The 12,902-nt window shown below is 47.3% G+C and overlaps 1 protein-coding gene across 7 annotated transcripts in view; it reads left to right on the plus strand.

Annotated features, from left to right (window-relative positions):
* Positions 1-12,902, plus strand: part of IFT43 (intraflagellar transport 43) — a 98,548-nt gene that overhangs the window by 30,673 nt on the left and 54,973 nt on the right. For all 7 annotated transcript variants that reach the window (XM_013978326.2, XM_003128670.4, XM_005666356.2 and 4 more), the window contains one exon: positions 6,238-6,302. In XM_013978326.2, the coding sequence (XP_013833780.1) occupies positions 6,238-6,302 (65 nt within the window). The remainder of the gene's footprint in view (positions 1-6,237; positions 6,303-12,902) is intronic.

The following is a 12,902-nucleotide window of genomic DNA, read 5'->3' on the forward strand; positions in this document are numbered from 1 at the left end:
TTGGTAATTCCAGTTAGTTGAATCCCGGCCCATTCGGATGAGACCATATAAAGCGGCTGTTTCCTGAATTTCCTGCTCCCTGCCTTCTCATCGGCTCCTTTTTGTAGAAAGCTGGTATTTCAGGCCCGCAACCGCCAGTCACGTGCTTTCGACTCTTTACTCGCTGCCATTCCTGCCGCTGTTTATTTTCGGAGAGAGCACATTTTTGTTTCTCTGCAGGAGCTATGCAGGGTCCTGCCCCCTGCGTCCATCAGGCGGCAGTCCCGGCAGGCTGTGCTGGTTTCCCACACTCAGAGACGTGACTCCGGCTTTTAAGAGAGAACACGAGGGAGTCACTGCCTACGGGCTACCGTCACCCGTTCCTATTTCTGTCCCTCCTGGTGTGGCACGTTTTAAGACTCTCTCTTCTTCTAAAACAAGTTTGGGTCATGTTACCTTGCGGTACATCTGCCAAAATTGGAAATGGTTTTCCCAGCAGATGTCTTGGGGCCATGCCTCTGAATTTCAGAAGCACAGCAATTTAAAGAATAAACCGGGCCTTTTGAATTCTAGGTTTAGGTCCTCTCTTCTTTGTGGCTTTTAAGGTCACTTGAGCTCAGCTGTCTCCCACCCATCCAGGATTCCACCCTCACCCCCTCCAGCCCGCCAACACAGGGGAAGGAAACTGATTTCCTCCCAAGTCGTAGCTCACACAGATTGGCAGTGTCTTCCCAAGTGCTGAGTCAAGAGGATTCTGGAGCTGGTGGGCTCTGTGATAAAAGCGCCACAACTGTCTTAGATTAAGTTTCTAGTTTCAAGGATGAACAAGAGTCCATTTCTTCTCCTTTAAATGCCCAGGTCATTACCCAGAGAACTCAGACACAGGGTTTGAGAAATAATACATCTCACATTCACGTCTCCTCTTGTCCTCCGCAGACCTGGTGGGCAGGAGAGGGAAGGGCTCTTGGCCGGAATGGAGGGGTGACACCTCCTCACCACTCCTGGGAGGACGTGGCTCTGACAGGCTCCCAGAGACCCCCAGCATCTGATCTGTCATCAAGGGCAGGGAGAGCACAGTGGTGACAGTCCCCAAAGGAGCAACAGTAGCATCTTGGTCTAGCGTGTGTCTTGTGTTTCTGATCGACCTGGGGGGAGGGCTGGAGAGCCGGAGGGCTCTTTTGAAACAGTGCTAACTAGGCATCTAGATGATGGCATCATGGCTCTCTGGGCCGCAGCCAGACATTCAGGGGCCGGACAGTCCATGCAGAAGAACCCATCAGACCTTTTAAATTGTATTGCTAAAAGCCATTCATCCACTTAGATGTCAAACAGACCATTTGCACCTAATTTTAAACTACTCCATTATGCTCAAGTTGCATCAGCTTTCCCTGGCAGCCTGCACTGGACAGTGTCAGGTGCTGAGGACCTCGGGCCCCCTGCCAATACAACAGTCAGTGAGTGGCATTGCCACAGCCTGCGTGTAGTGTGCCACCCTGGTGTCCCTGCACCTTCTATCTGCTTTTGCTTCTGGGATGCTTTTCCTTTGTGTTTCTGCTGCTCTTCCCGACCCAGGGCAGGCCCCACTTACTCCACAGAGCTCCCGTCAGTCTCCCTGTCCTCAGTACCTCCCGCGATGGTGCAGTTCCGTGTAGCCTTCCGTCACGTCTCACAAGCTCACATATGCCTGTCAGAGCGCGGTCTGAGTGATGTCCCAGGGGAGCGTGGCCCAGGAAGGATCACCAGCGGTGACGAGAGAACTGCAAGGTGGAGGGGCACTCCCAGGGCGGGTGTTCCTCCTCAGCCTCACCCAGGACCCTGGACGCAGCCTCTCCCTCGAAGGACTCCCAGCACAGCCTTCCCCACGCCTGCCTCCCAGCTCCAGTGTGGCCTCTTCAGCTTCAGATTAAGCCTGACGCCCAGTCCCAGAGGTCCATGCCCACACCCTGCCTCCCGCCTCCCCGGACGGGGGTCTCGTTGGAGGATGACGTCTCTGCTTTTTCTAACTCACCCGGCGTGTATAGCAGGGTGCCCAGCTCCCCCATCGGAACAAGGATGACGTCTGGGGAGGAGCCTTTGTAACTTGGTGACAGTGCTTAATTACGTCTGGCTCAGGCAGACAGGGTGTTTGTGTGCAGCCATAACAAGACTCATTTACCAAAAAAAAACCTTCTTCTCCTTGGACTCAGGGTCCCGCAGCATGAGCTGAAGGATTCCCCGTCAAGACAGATACCTCCCGCTAAATGGCCCAGCCCTACCTTACAGAGGGCTGAGTTCTGCCTGCCCCCCAGCGACTCCCCCTGAACTTGGCCATGACTCTCGGGGGGCGCAGGAAGGCAAGCACAACCCGGCCTTGTTTTGAGCAGAGACATTCTTTGTTACCCTTCCTCTCCCAGGCCATCTCAAGGCCCAGTAGCGTATGTCGTTTTTACAACATGCTGTCACCTCCTGAACCTTCACTTATTAGGGCCAAAGCCCCTTTGATGTGGGGACTCGTTGTTAAATTCTGGCTTCAGAGAAGTGACTCACTCGTGTGGTGGTCTCTCTCTTTGGAAGTTGCTGTCCTCATTTAGCAGCTGGCACCGTTTTGCAATGGAAAGAAGATAGGAGAAAAACGTGTCTTTGTGTCATCTCTGGGCAGGAAGGATTCTCACTCATCCTCCGAGAGCCGTGACTTCCTGGCGTTTGCGGCTAACGAAGTAAAGCAGATCACTTTGGGTTTTAGAATCTTCGGGAACTTGGTCAACCATACGTTGCTTTAGTAGGCTAAGTGGCAGCTCAGGCCAGGCTCAGAGGAGTCTTCTTTGCCCTTTCTTCCAAATGGTATAGTATATTTTATTGCACGTGGCGTAACCTTTGTATGTTGGCATTGGTGACGGCGATGATGATGAGAGCGGAAAAGATAGAGCCGTTATGAGATGCCAGGCACCGCTCTGAGCTCCCACCAGGTAGTCGTGGTTTAATCCCTTAGCAGTTCAGCTGCTATTCAAAGGAGCGCATTTTGACAGAAATGTATGCCACTTACATTCGCCTGCCTCCCAATCTCTCACAGTCCCTTCCCAGTTCAGTGTCTGCTCCTCCTGTCCCCATTGTCACCCACACCCCGTGGCAGGAAACAGGTGCCAAGGCCACCAGGTCCCTTCGCTCCTTCTTGTGAACCCCGAGTGAGGAAAGTGCCGAATAGACCTGGGCCTCCTGGCGTTGTGGCCCCATCGATTTTACTTGGGTTCCTCTGTCCTTCCCCGTCCCGAAGAAAGGGAAGAAAGCAGAGAATCCCAGCTCTGAGAGTCTAGTTCAGGGCTGCCAGATGCCCACAGGGCTGGGTAGGGAGCCGGTGAGTGGAAGGGGCCTGGGGGTTAGACCCAGGGCCACCCTCAGTCTGCGCACTGATGCTGTAAGAAAAGATTGTGCCTCCAACCAAGAAATATGCTTGTTCGCACGTTTCTCAGAATACCTGACACTGCTTTCGTTTTCCCTCTTCCAGTAGATGTAGGAGCCGAGAGAGAATTTTGGGTTGGAAGAGCCCAGTCTACAGAGGGCAGCTGCTGCTTAGCCTCAGTGTTACTGGAGTTTCCAGTTTTCTGAGAGAAGCCAGAAACGGATGGGTTTTTTTGGCTGCACCCGCCACATGTGGTTACTGGGCCAGGGATCAAACCCTGCCACAGCAGCGACCTGAGCTACAGCAGTGATAATGCCAAATCCTTAACCCACTGTGCCACCAGGGAACTCCCAGGAAACTGATGTGTTGTGCAGAAATCTTACAATTTTTTAAAAGGTAGTTTAAATTTTAAAACAGACAAAACCCACTGTCTGCCAGACCAAACATGCCAGTCCTAGTTTGTGTCCACATTCAGAGATGCACATGGTCACAAGGTGGTCTTACCCTTGGGAAAAGAAAAGTGCAATGTTGGGAGTAACCACTGGGATGGGTGGGTTGAGAGTCTGACTGCAGCAGCACAGGTTGCTGCTGAGGCGCAGCTTTGACTCCCTGGCCTGGGAACTTCCATGTGCCATGGGCACAGCCAAAAAAGGAGAAAAAGGAAGGAAGGAAGAAAAGAAGAAAGAAAGAGAAAGAAAGAAGGAAGGAAGGAGTGAGGGAGGGGAGGAAAAGTGGGATGTTCCCTGCAAAAGCCTAAGGATGATGATAGCCGCGGGCCACACTGATCTGGAACCTCCTGGAAGGGCCTGATATGGTTCAGTTTGGTTCTCTTGCACTTGCAGTGCCTTACGTACTGCAAGAGGTCAGCAAGACAAGGTCCTTGGTCTCGGCTTATCCACAACTCTGGCCTGTGGTCGTTGGGGCTTATTCTGATGCCTGCTGGTGCTCGGAGTTCCAACACTCAGTGCTGTCTGAGCAGCCTGACCTCTGAACTCCAATTCCAGATTCTTGGGACAGAGAACTTGGTCAGCTCTGACTGGGGCAGACTGGTGCACCCCTGGTTCGGTCCACCATGTTTCAGGGAAGAGGGGTCACGGGATGGAGTTTCTCCATCCAGCTCAGGGACGGCTGGGGGTGGGTGACAGGGACCCAGAAGAGGGTGTGTGGACTAGGAAGCGAGGGTGGGGATCTCTTAGGACCCTGAGACAGAAGCCAGAGCTCATTTTCTGCTTCTGCCTGCTGGTCATTCCTGAGAGTACCCAGCCCCCACACAGCTGCATTCCCTGCCTCTAGTGCAGAAAACTCAAGTTCGTTTCCTCTCAAGTGCTGCTTAGGTTTCCCAGGAGCTAAGTTGGATGCAGGCTTTCCAGGACTTGGCTTCTTCTCCATCAGGCCTTTCCAACCGGTTCTGCCTCTCCCCACAGAAAAGCCCAGTCTCTGGACGGAGCACGTCCCTGGCAGGCTGGGCTGGTACCAGAGAAGCAGGAAAGGAAGTGTATCTTGGTGTAAAATAAAAATATCAAAAGTTAAAAGGTATTTGGGCATGTTGAGGGGATATTTTCTTTAAAAGCTGCAAGTTGGGTTTTAAGCAACAGATCGTAAGGACATTGCAGTGATTTTAGCCCAGGCGTCTGCAGACCACATACTTCCTGCCAAGTTGGGCCCGCTGTTTGTTTTTGTGAAGTTTTATTGGAACTCTCCACACCCAGGTGTTTACCTCTTGTCTGTGGCTGTTGATGGCCCTGCAGCATCAGAGTTGAGCAGTTGCAGCAGAAACTGTGTGGCCTGTAAAATCCAAAATATTTACCACCTAGCCCTTTATGCTAGACGTTTGCCAGCCATCATTTTAGTCCTTTCATCTAAGTGTCTCCTCAGACCGAGAACAACAGTTATGATTATGTGAAGTTCCTGGAAGAAGAAAGTTAGTATCTCTGCAGTCCTAGGTGATTGAATATAGGGCAGGTTCTTGCTCTTTCATCCACTTGGGTGTCTGGATGTACCCACTGCAGGTGAATGCTCCCTGCCCAGATAACTTGAGTAGACTTTTAAGCCACCAGTTTGGTTCATGTCTTTTAAGCAAGCTTTCTCTTATACCTTCACTTTATTATTTTTCTGTTTATAGAAGTAATATAAGAAATTCCCTGGTGGCTCAGTGGGTTAAGTGGCTGGAGTCACTGCTGTGGCACAGATTCGATCCTTGGCCTGGGAACTTCTGCATGCCATGGACATGGCCCTCCAAAGGGGTGGGGCAGGAAACAAAGTAATGTAAGTTGTCATTAAAAAGAATTGGAAAATGCACAACAGCATAAAAAAGGGAAAAGAAATTGCTGTAATTCTATCACTGGATCTCCTTTCATTCATGTACTTGAAGCTAATTAATACTAGATGTTGTGTATTAGTAATCTTTTCACAAAATCAGAAGCATGTACCTACTGTTTTGAGACCTGTTTTAAAAAGTTAACACATTTTGAACTTTTTCTTATCATTAGGTATTCTTTTTTAACACAGTTTTCTTTACTGCATAGTGTTTTCACATGGGTATTCTGTGTCTTAGCTAATTCCTCTTGCTGTCCATTTTGGTTGCTTCCAGTTCACCATTCAAAAGTGACATTATGTTTCTCTCTCGTTGTTTCCTGGCGGGTAAATGCCTGGGATTAGATGTGCTGGCTCAAAACGTGTGAGCATTTCTAGGACTTTCAGTAGACATTGCCGGATTGCTCTCCAGAAGAGCATGAAAGCACCCAGATTTTCATACTATTGTATTTTTATTTGAAAGGTTTTGATAGTTGGTTAGACAGTTGGTTTAAGTGACCTTAACCTCAGCCCGTTTGCTTGAACACGGATGTCGAGTGATGGTTCTTCTGGTTTCTCTTCTTTTGCAGACTCCCCCTCCCAAGCCTCCCCGCCGGCAAGGAGGCTGGGCCGACTACTCCATGAAGGCTTTCAAGTGAGTGCCACGGCTGGGGGAGGTGCTGGGGGCCCTCGGCTCCTGTGTTCTCTGACTTTTCATCGCAGCTTTACTGAGATGTGGTTCATGTACATTGCAGTTCACCCGTTTGAAATGTACAATTCGGTCTTTCTTAGTGTGTTCAGAGTTGCGCCATCATCACCACAGTCACTTGTAGAACATTTTTATCACCTCCCCCCAAGAAACCCCATACCCGTTAGCAGTCACTGCCCATGTCCCCCAGCCTCCCCAGCCCTAGGCACCCACCACCCACCAGTCTGTTTCCTGACCCGGTGACTTGCCTCTTCGGGCATGTCATACAGGTGGAATCACCTATGAGGTGGTCCTTTATGATTGGCTTCTTTCACGTGGTGTAACGTTTTCAAAGTTCATCCGTGTTATGACATTCTGTGTTGGTAAGTTACTTTCTGAACAGAATGGAATTGCCTATTAGCAAAGACTGGATTACAAATCATTTTGGTCTTTAATCCCTAGCACTAAATCTTAGATGAAAGGTAAGCCAGTATACACATGTATGTGTGTGTGTATTTACCACATCAGTGGGATGGCCAGTGATCGATTGAGTTTAACTAAAGGTAAACTCAGGAAAAGAATTTCTTTTTCTCAAAGAATAGACATTATTTCTGTTCAGAATTTCCTTCAGCAAATTGTTGCCTTCAAAATTATTATCAAAAATTTTTTTCTGATTTTCCCCCCTTCATCCTCCCTGCCTCTCCCCAGCTCTTAAACACACATACACACACTTTTTTTTTCTTTGCTGAATCATTTGAAAACAAGATGTAGTCATCATGATATATTACCTCTAAATAGTGCAGCCTGCGTCTCTAAAGATGAAGGACATTCTCCAAATAATCTCAGGATAATTTTCACATCTGAGATATTTCATAGTGATTTAGTAATATTTAAGATAGAGTCTCTGTATAATTTCCCCCAGTCATCCCCAGAATGTCTTTTGTAGTTCCGGGATCCAACCAGAGTTTACACATTGCGTTGGTAGTTCTGTCTCTTTTTAGTCTCTATAATAATTTCAGCTCCTGTTCCCCCCCACCCCCCGACACCTTCACTCAATACATTGAGTTTTTTGAGGAATCCAGGCCGCTTTCTTATAGAATGTCTCACACTCTGGATTTTCTGATTCCTCACAATTAGATTCAAGTTAAAGATTTTTGGGAAAAAAAGAAAAGATTTTTGGCAAGAACAGATGATATGAGGAGTTCCAGTCGTGGTGCAGTGGAAACAAATCCGACTAGGAACCATGAGGTTGTGGGTTCGATCCCTGGCCCTGCTCAGTGGGTTAAGGATCCGGTGTTGCCGTGAGCTGTGGTGTAGGTCGCAGACGCAGCTTGGATCTGGCATTGCTGTGGCTCTGGCATAGGCCAGCAGCTGTAGCTCTGATTCGACCCCTAGCCTGGGAACCTCCATATGCCACTGGTGCAGCCCTAAAAAGGACAAAAAGGACAAAAAAAAAAAAAAAAAAAAAAGAGAGAGACAGTTGCTATGATATTGTGTACTTTTTATTGTATCAAAATGGTGTAGAAAGATGTGCTCAGAGCTCTGTCACTCACATCCTTATTCCTTCCACCTCATGCCATCCATCTCCGGTGGGTAACCTCTGTATTAGTTTCTGGTTTATCATGCTTAAATGTATCCTTCTTTGTTTCTGTATGTTAAGAGTCAGCAAACTGTGGCCCACAGGGTAGCCACTGGCTTTTGTACATTTGTGAAGGTTACTTTCTATTTACAGTTGTGACGAAATACTGGCTGTGTAATATATCCTTGAGCCTGTCTTACCCTCAGTAGTTTGTTCCTCCTGCTCCTGCACCCTATACTGCCCCTCCCCTTCCCCACTGATAATCACTAGTTTGATCTTAGATCTGTGAGTCAGCTGCTTTTTTTGTTATATTCACTACTTTGTTCGTATTTTTTAGATTCCACATGTAAGGGATATCATACAGTATTTGTCTTTCTCTGATTTATTTCAATTAGCATAATGCCCTCAAAGTCCATCCATGTTGCTGCAAATGGCAAAATTTCTTTCTTTTTTATGGCCGCGTAGTATCCCTTTGTGTATATATTACCACATCTTCTTAATCCATTCATCTGTTGGTAGACATTTAGGGTGCTTCCTTATCTTGGCAGGTGTAAGTAATGCTGCTGTGAACATGGGTGCTTATATCTTTTCAAATTAGTTTTTTGGTTTTTGGGGGTTTTTTGGATATATACCCAGGAGTGGAATTGCTGGGTCATATGTTAGTTCTATTTTTAGTTTTCTGAGAAACCTCCGTATCCATACTGTTTTCCACAGTGGCTGCACCAATTTACATTCCCACCAACAGTGTATAAGGGTTCTCTTTGCTCCACATCCTTGCCAACATTTGTTATTTGTGTTCTTTTTTTTTTTTTTTTTTCTTTTTTGCTATTTCTGAGCCGCTCCTGCGGCATATGGAGGTTCCCAGGCTAGGGGCTCAATCGGAGCTGCAGCCACCAGCCTACCCCAGAGCCACAGCAACGCGGGATCTGAGCTGTGTCTGCAACCTACACCACAGCTCACGGCAACGCCGGATCGTCAACCCACTGAGCAAGGGCAGGGACCGAACCCGAATCCTCATGGTTCCTAGTCGGATTCGTCAACCACTGCGCCACGACGGGAACTCCTGTGTTCTTTTTGATGATAGCCCTTCTGACAAATATGAGGTGAAATCTCATTGTGGCTCTGATTGCGTCTCTCTGATGATTAGTGATATTGAGCGTCTTTTCTTGTGCCGTCGGCCGTCTGCATCTCTTCTTTGGAAAAATGTCTATTCAGTTCTTCTGCCCATTTTTAAATCAGGTTGTTTTTTGATGTTGAGTTGTATGAGCTGTTTATGTAAGTTAAATATCAACCCCTTATGGTCATATCATTTGCAAATATTTTCTCCCATTCAGTGGCTTGTCTTTTTGTTTTATCAATGGTTTCCTTTGCTGTGCAAAAGCTTTTAAGTTTAATTAGGTCTCATTTGTTTATTTTTGTTTTTATTTCCTGTACTTCAGAGATGGATCCAAAAAAAATATTGCTGTGATTTATGTCAAAGAGTGTTCTGCCTGTGTTTTTGTCTAGGAATTTTATAGTATCCGGTCTTACATTTAAGTCTTTAATCCATTTTGAGTTTATTTTTGTGTATGGTGTTAAGAGAATCTTCTGATTTCATTCTTTTACATGTAGATGCCCAGTTTTCCCAGCACCACTTATTGAAGAGCCTGTCTTTCTCCACTGTAAATTCTTGCCTCCTTCGTTGTAGATTCGTTGATCATAAGTGTGTATCCCCCTGTTTTTATAGATCATGGTTTTTTTTTGAGCACTACCACTCTCTAAATCTACATTTTAAAATGTAGATCTCTGATCCATGTGGTACTAATTCGTGTATGGTATGAAGTACAGATCCAGTTTTATCTTTTTTCGGAATGACAGTTGTCCCAGCACCATTTCATTTGAAACTGCATCTTTTCCCAGTGAACTTAGAAGCCACCTTCCCCACAGTCTATATCTGTGTATGTACGCGGGTCTGCTTTTGGACTTGTTATTCTGTTCTAGTGGTCTTTCTGTTTATTCATGTGCTATTAAGTACCACACCATTCCTTCACTGAACATATCACTGCTTTTTCCTCTTAACCAAGAACAAGAAGCTGACTTGAGGAGTTCCCGTTAAGAACTTGGTATAGTCTGTGAAGATGCGGGTTCAATCCCTGGCGTTGCTCAGTGGATTAAGGATCTGACGTTGTTGCAAGCTTGCAGTGTAGGTCACAGATGCAGCTTGAATCTGGCGTTGCTATGGCTATAGGATAGGCTGGCAGCTGCAGCTCCAGTCTCACTCCTAGCCCGGGAACTTCTATATGCCACAGGAGCAGCCCTAAAAAGAAAAAAAAGAAGGTGACTTTGAAATATGCTAGTGAGAGTCTTATAGAAGAGTCCTGTTTTTCTAAATTGTTAGGGGATTCTAGTGTATGTAATTATTTGAAATTTATTTTGAAATATGGAAATGAGACAAATTCATATCTGCTTCTTAGAGGAAAAAAAAAAAGACTCTCAAGTGTGCATTTCTCAGTGAGCATATTAAAGATTTTTCCAGATCAGATCAATTTCCCCTGGGATCAGATCAAAAGCAGCTGGCAGAAGGTGCTTTTCTGTGTCCTATATTACTTTTCAATGGGTTTCCTTGCTTGGCGCCTCCTCTTTGGCCTAGTCCCGAGCCCTTGGTGTTGGCATGCCTGGGCCTTATCCTCAGCCTCCTCTCCTCTGTCCTCGCTCACTCTTGCTGGGACCTCCATCCAGTCTCGGGTGTTTTACTGTTCCCTGCACACTGATGGCTCCAGAGTCTGTCTCTCCAGCCCAGCCCTTCCCCTGAGCATCTAACCTGAATACACAACTCGGTCCTAACATGTTCAAATCAGTTCTCTTCTTTCCACGCCATCCCCTAACCTATGCCTCCGGAGCCGCCTCAAGTCTCACAGATGGCTCCATCTTCCTGGTCCCTCCGACTCTGAACTTTGGGATCATCCTGGACTCGTCTGTCTGCACTCAGGTTCAGTCCATCAGCACGCCGTGTTCAGTCTGCAGTTGAAACACACCTGTCATCATCTGCACTGCCAGCGGGCAGCCACCGTCATTCCCAGCATTGATGGAGCGAGGCCCTCCGGCGGGACACCCATTCACCCTCGCCTGCCTCAGTCCTACTGCACAGAGCCAGAGTGGCCTTTTTATTTTATTTTTATTTAAAAAAAAATTTTTTTTCCCCCATTTTCAGCCACACCCATGGCATATGGTAGTTTCCAGGCCAGGGATCTAATCTAAGCTGCATCTGCCACCTGTGCCACAGCTGTGGCCACACCGGATCCTCAAGTCACTGCACCAGTTCAATGCCAGAGACAAGCCAGATCATTCCACTGTGCCACAGTGGGAACTCCCAGAGTGACCTTTTTAAAATATAGGTGAGATCATTTCAGTTGTCTGTTCAGAACCCTCCAGGGGCATTTTGCCTCCCACGGAGTAAACCTTGCTGCCGAGACCAGCTAGCAGGATAGGGCTGAAGAATGGGTGCTATGGAGCTTAAGGAAAAAAAAGTTAACATAAAAGAAGACACAGGGACGTTTATCTTAATAAAGGTGGGAACAGGGGACTCAAGGTCTCAGGGACCAAGAGCCCTGCTCAAGAAACCACACTGCTTTTATTGTGCTCTTCAAGAGAAAAGGGGTTGTAGGTGCAGGACATAGGGTTTTTTATTATTATTATTATTATTATTATTTTAAAAGTCACTTAGCTGGTAAATGGTTCAACTTTTTACTCTAAACTATAGGCATTTAAGAATCCTTAGCATTTGAGTTAGCTGTCTATGCATAGCATTTCAGAGAATCCTTACTGTGCTTCTGCATGCCTATTTGTGGCAACCCTGTGTGCCTAGGTTTGTACCTTGGTTCTCTTTTCTAATGCATATTCTGTTAACGACCACTCTTAAACCACTTGGTCATGAGGTTCCTCTTTCTCTTATTCTTTAGAGGACATATCATGCTTGTGCAAATGGCGTGCCAATCTGCACAGGTCCGGCATGCCTAGACCATTGTATTATGTCCTCATTCAGCTGACCCCGCACATAACCCATGCCCTTAGGTCTTTGTTCTTAAGCTTAAGTCATTTACCAGCACTGTGACTGTATTTCAAGCAGGAAGGTGGGATAAAGTAAAGAAGGACAAGATGGAGTTTTCAGCAAAGAGGCTAAGGAAATATAAAAACATGTCTCGCAACACCCTGCAGTCTTTACCACGGCTTAACAGGCTCTACCTGACCTCGCTTTATATGAAGCAGCAGCCTCTGTTGCTCTGTGTTCCCCATCTCCTGCCGGAGGTGTCACTACCTGCCATGTATTCATACACGTGTGTGTGTTCGCACATGTGTGTCTTGTCCTCATCTCCCTGCTGTCATATAAGCTCCACGAGAGGAGAGACACTCTTGTTAACATACTCGGGTGCCTCAGACAGTCCCAGGCCATAGGAAGCGCTCAGCGACGATTTATTGAGCACTTGAATGATCAGATCGTGTTTCTGGTTGGTCACTCCTCGTATGGGTGTAGGAAGTGGAACTCTGGAAGGCTGGATGGCCTGTGGGGAGGTGATACTCTGCACGAAGGGTGATAAGAGCCTGAGCCAGGACAGCCCTGTGACTGCAAACAGGAGAGGAGTCGGGAGCCGTTTTGGAGGTAGAGGTAATAGACGCGCCATTGGTTGGCTGCAGGGCAGAGGGAGGCGTTGAAGGTCACTGCAGGTACCTGGCTTTGGGGACTGGGTGGGTAGTGGTGCCATCCGATGCGGGGGGGGCAGGAGGAGAGACCTGCCTTGGGGGCTGATGGAGGTCCAGGTCAATAGATAAGCTCAGCAGGGTGGGAGTCGAGCAGAGAGGTCAAAAAGGTGCAGTGGAGTCTCTATCCAAGTAGAGGACAGAGCCTTGGATTTGACTGTGGGCAGGGTATCAGGCGCCTCTGAGAAAGTGGTTACAGTGGTTTACATTAGGGGAAGAAGCCAGATTACAGTGGGTCGAAGGGGAAGATGGAC

This window comes from Sus scrofa, chromosome 7 (genome assembly GCF_000003025.6).
Source record: "Sus scrofa isolate TJ Tabasco breed Duroc chromosome 7, Sscrofa11.1, whole genome shotgun sequence".
NCBI classification, from domain to species: domain Eukaryota; kingdom Metazoa; phylum Chordata; class Mammalia; order Artiodactyla; family Suidae; genus Sus; species Sus scrofa.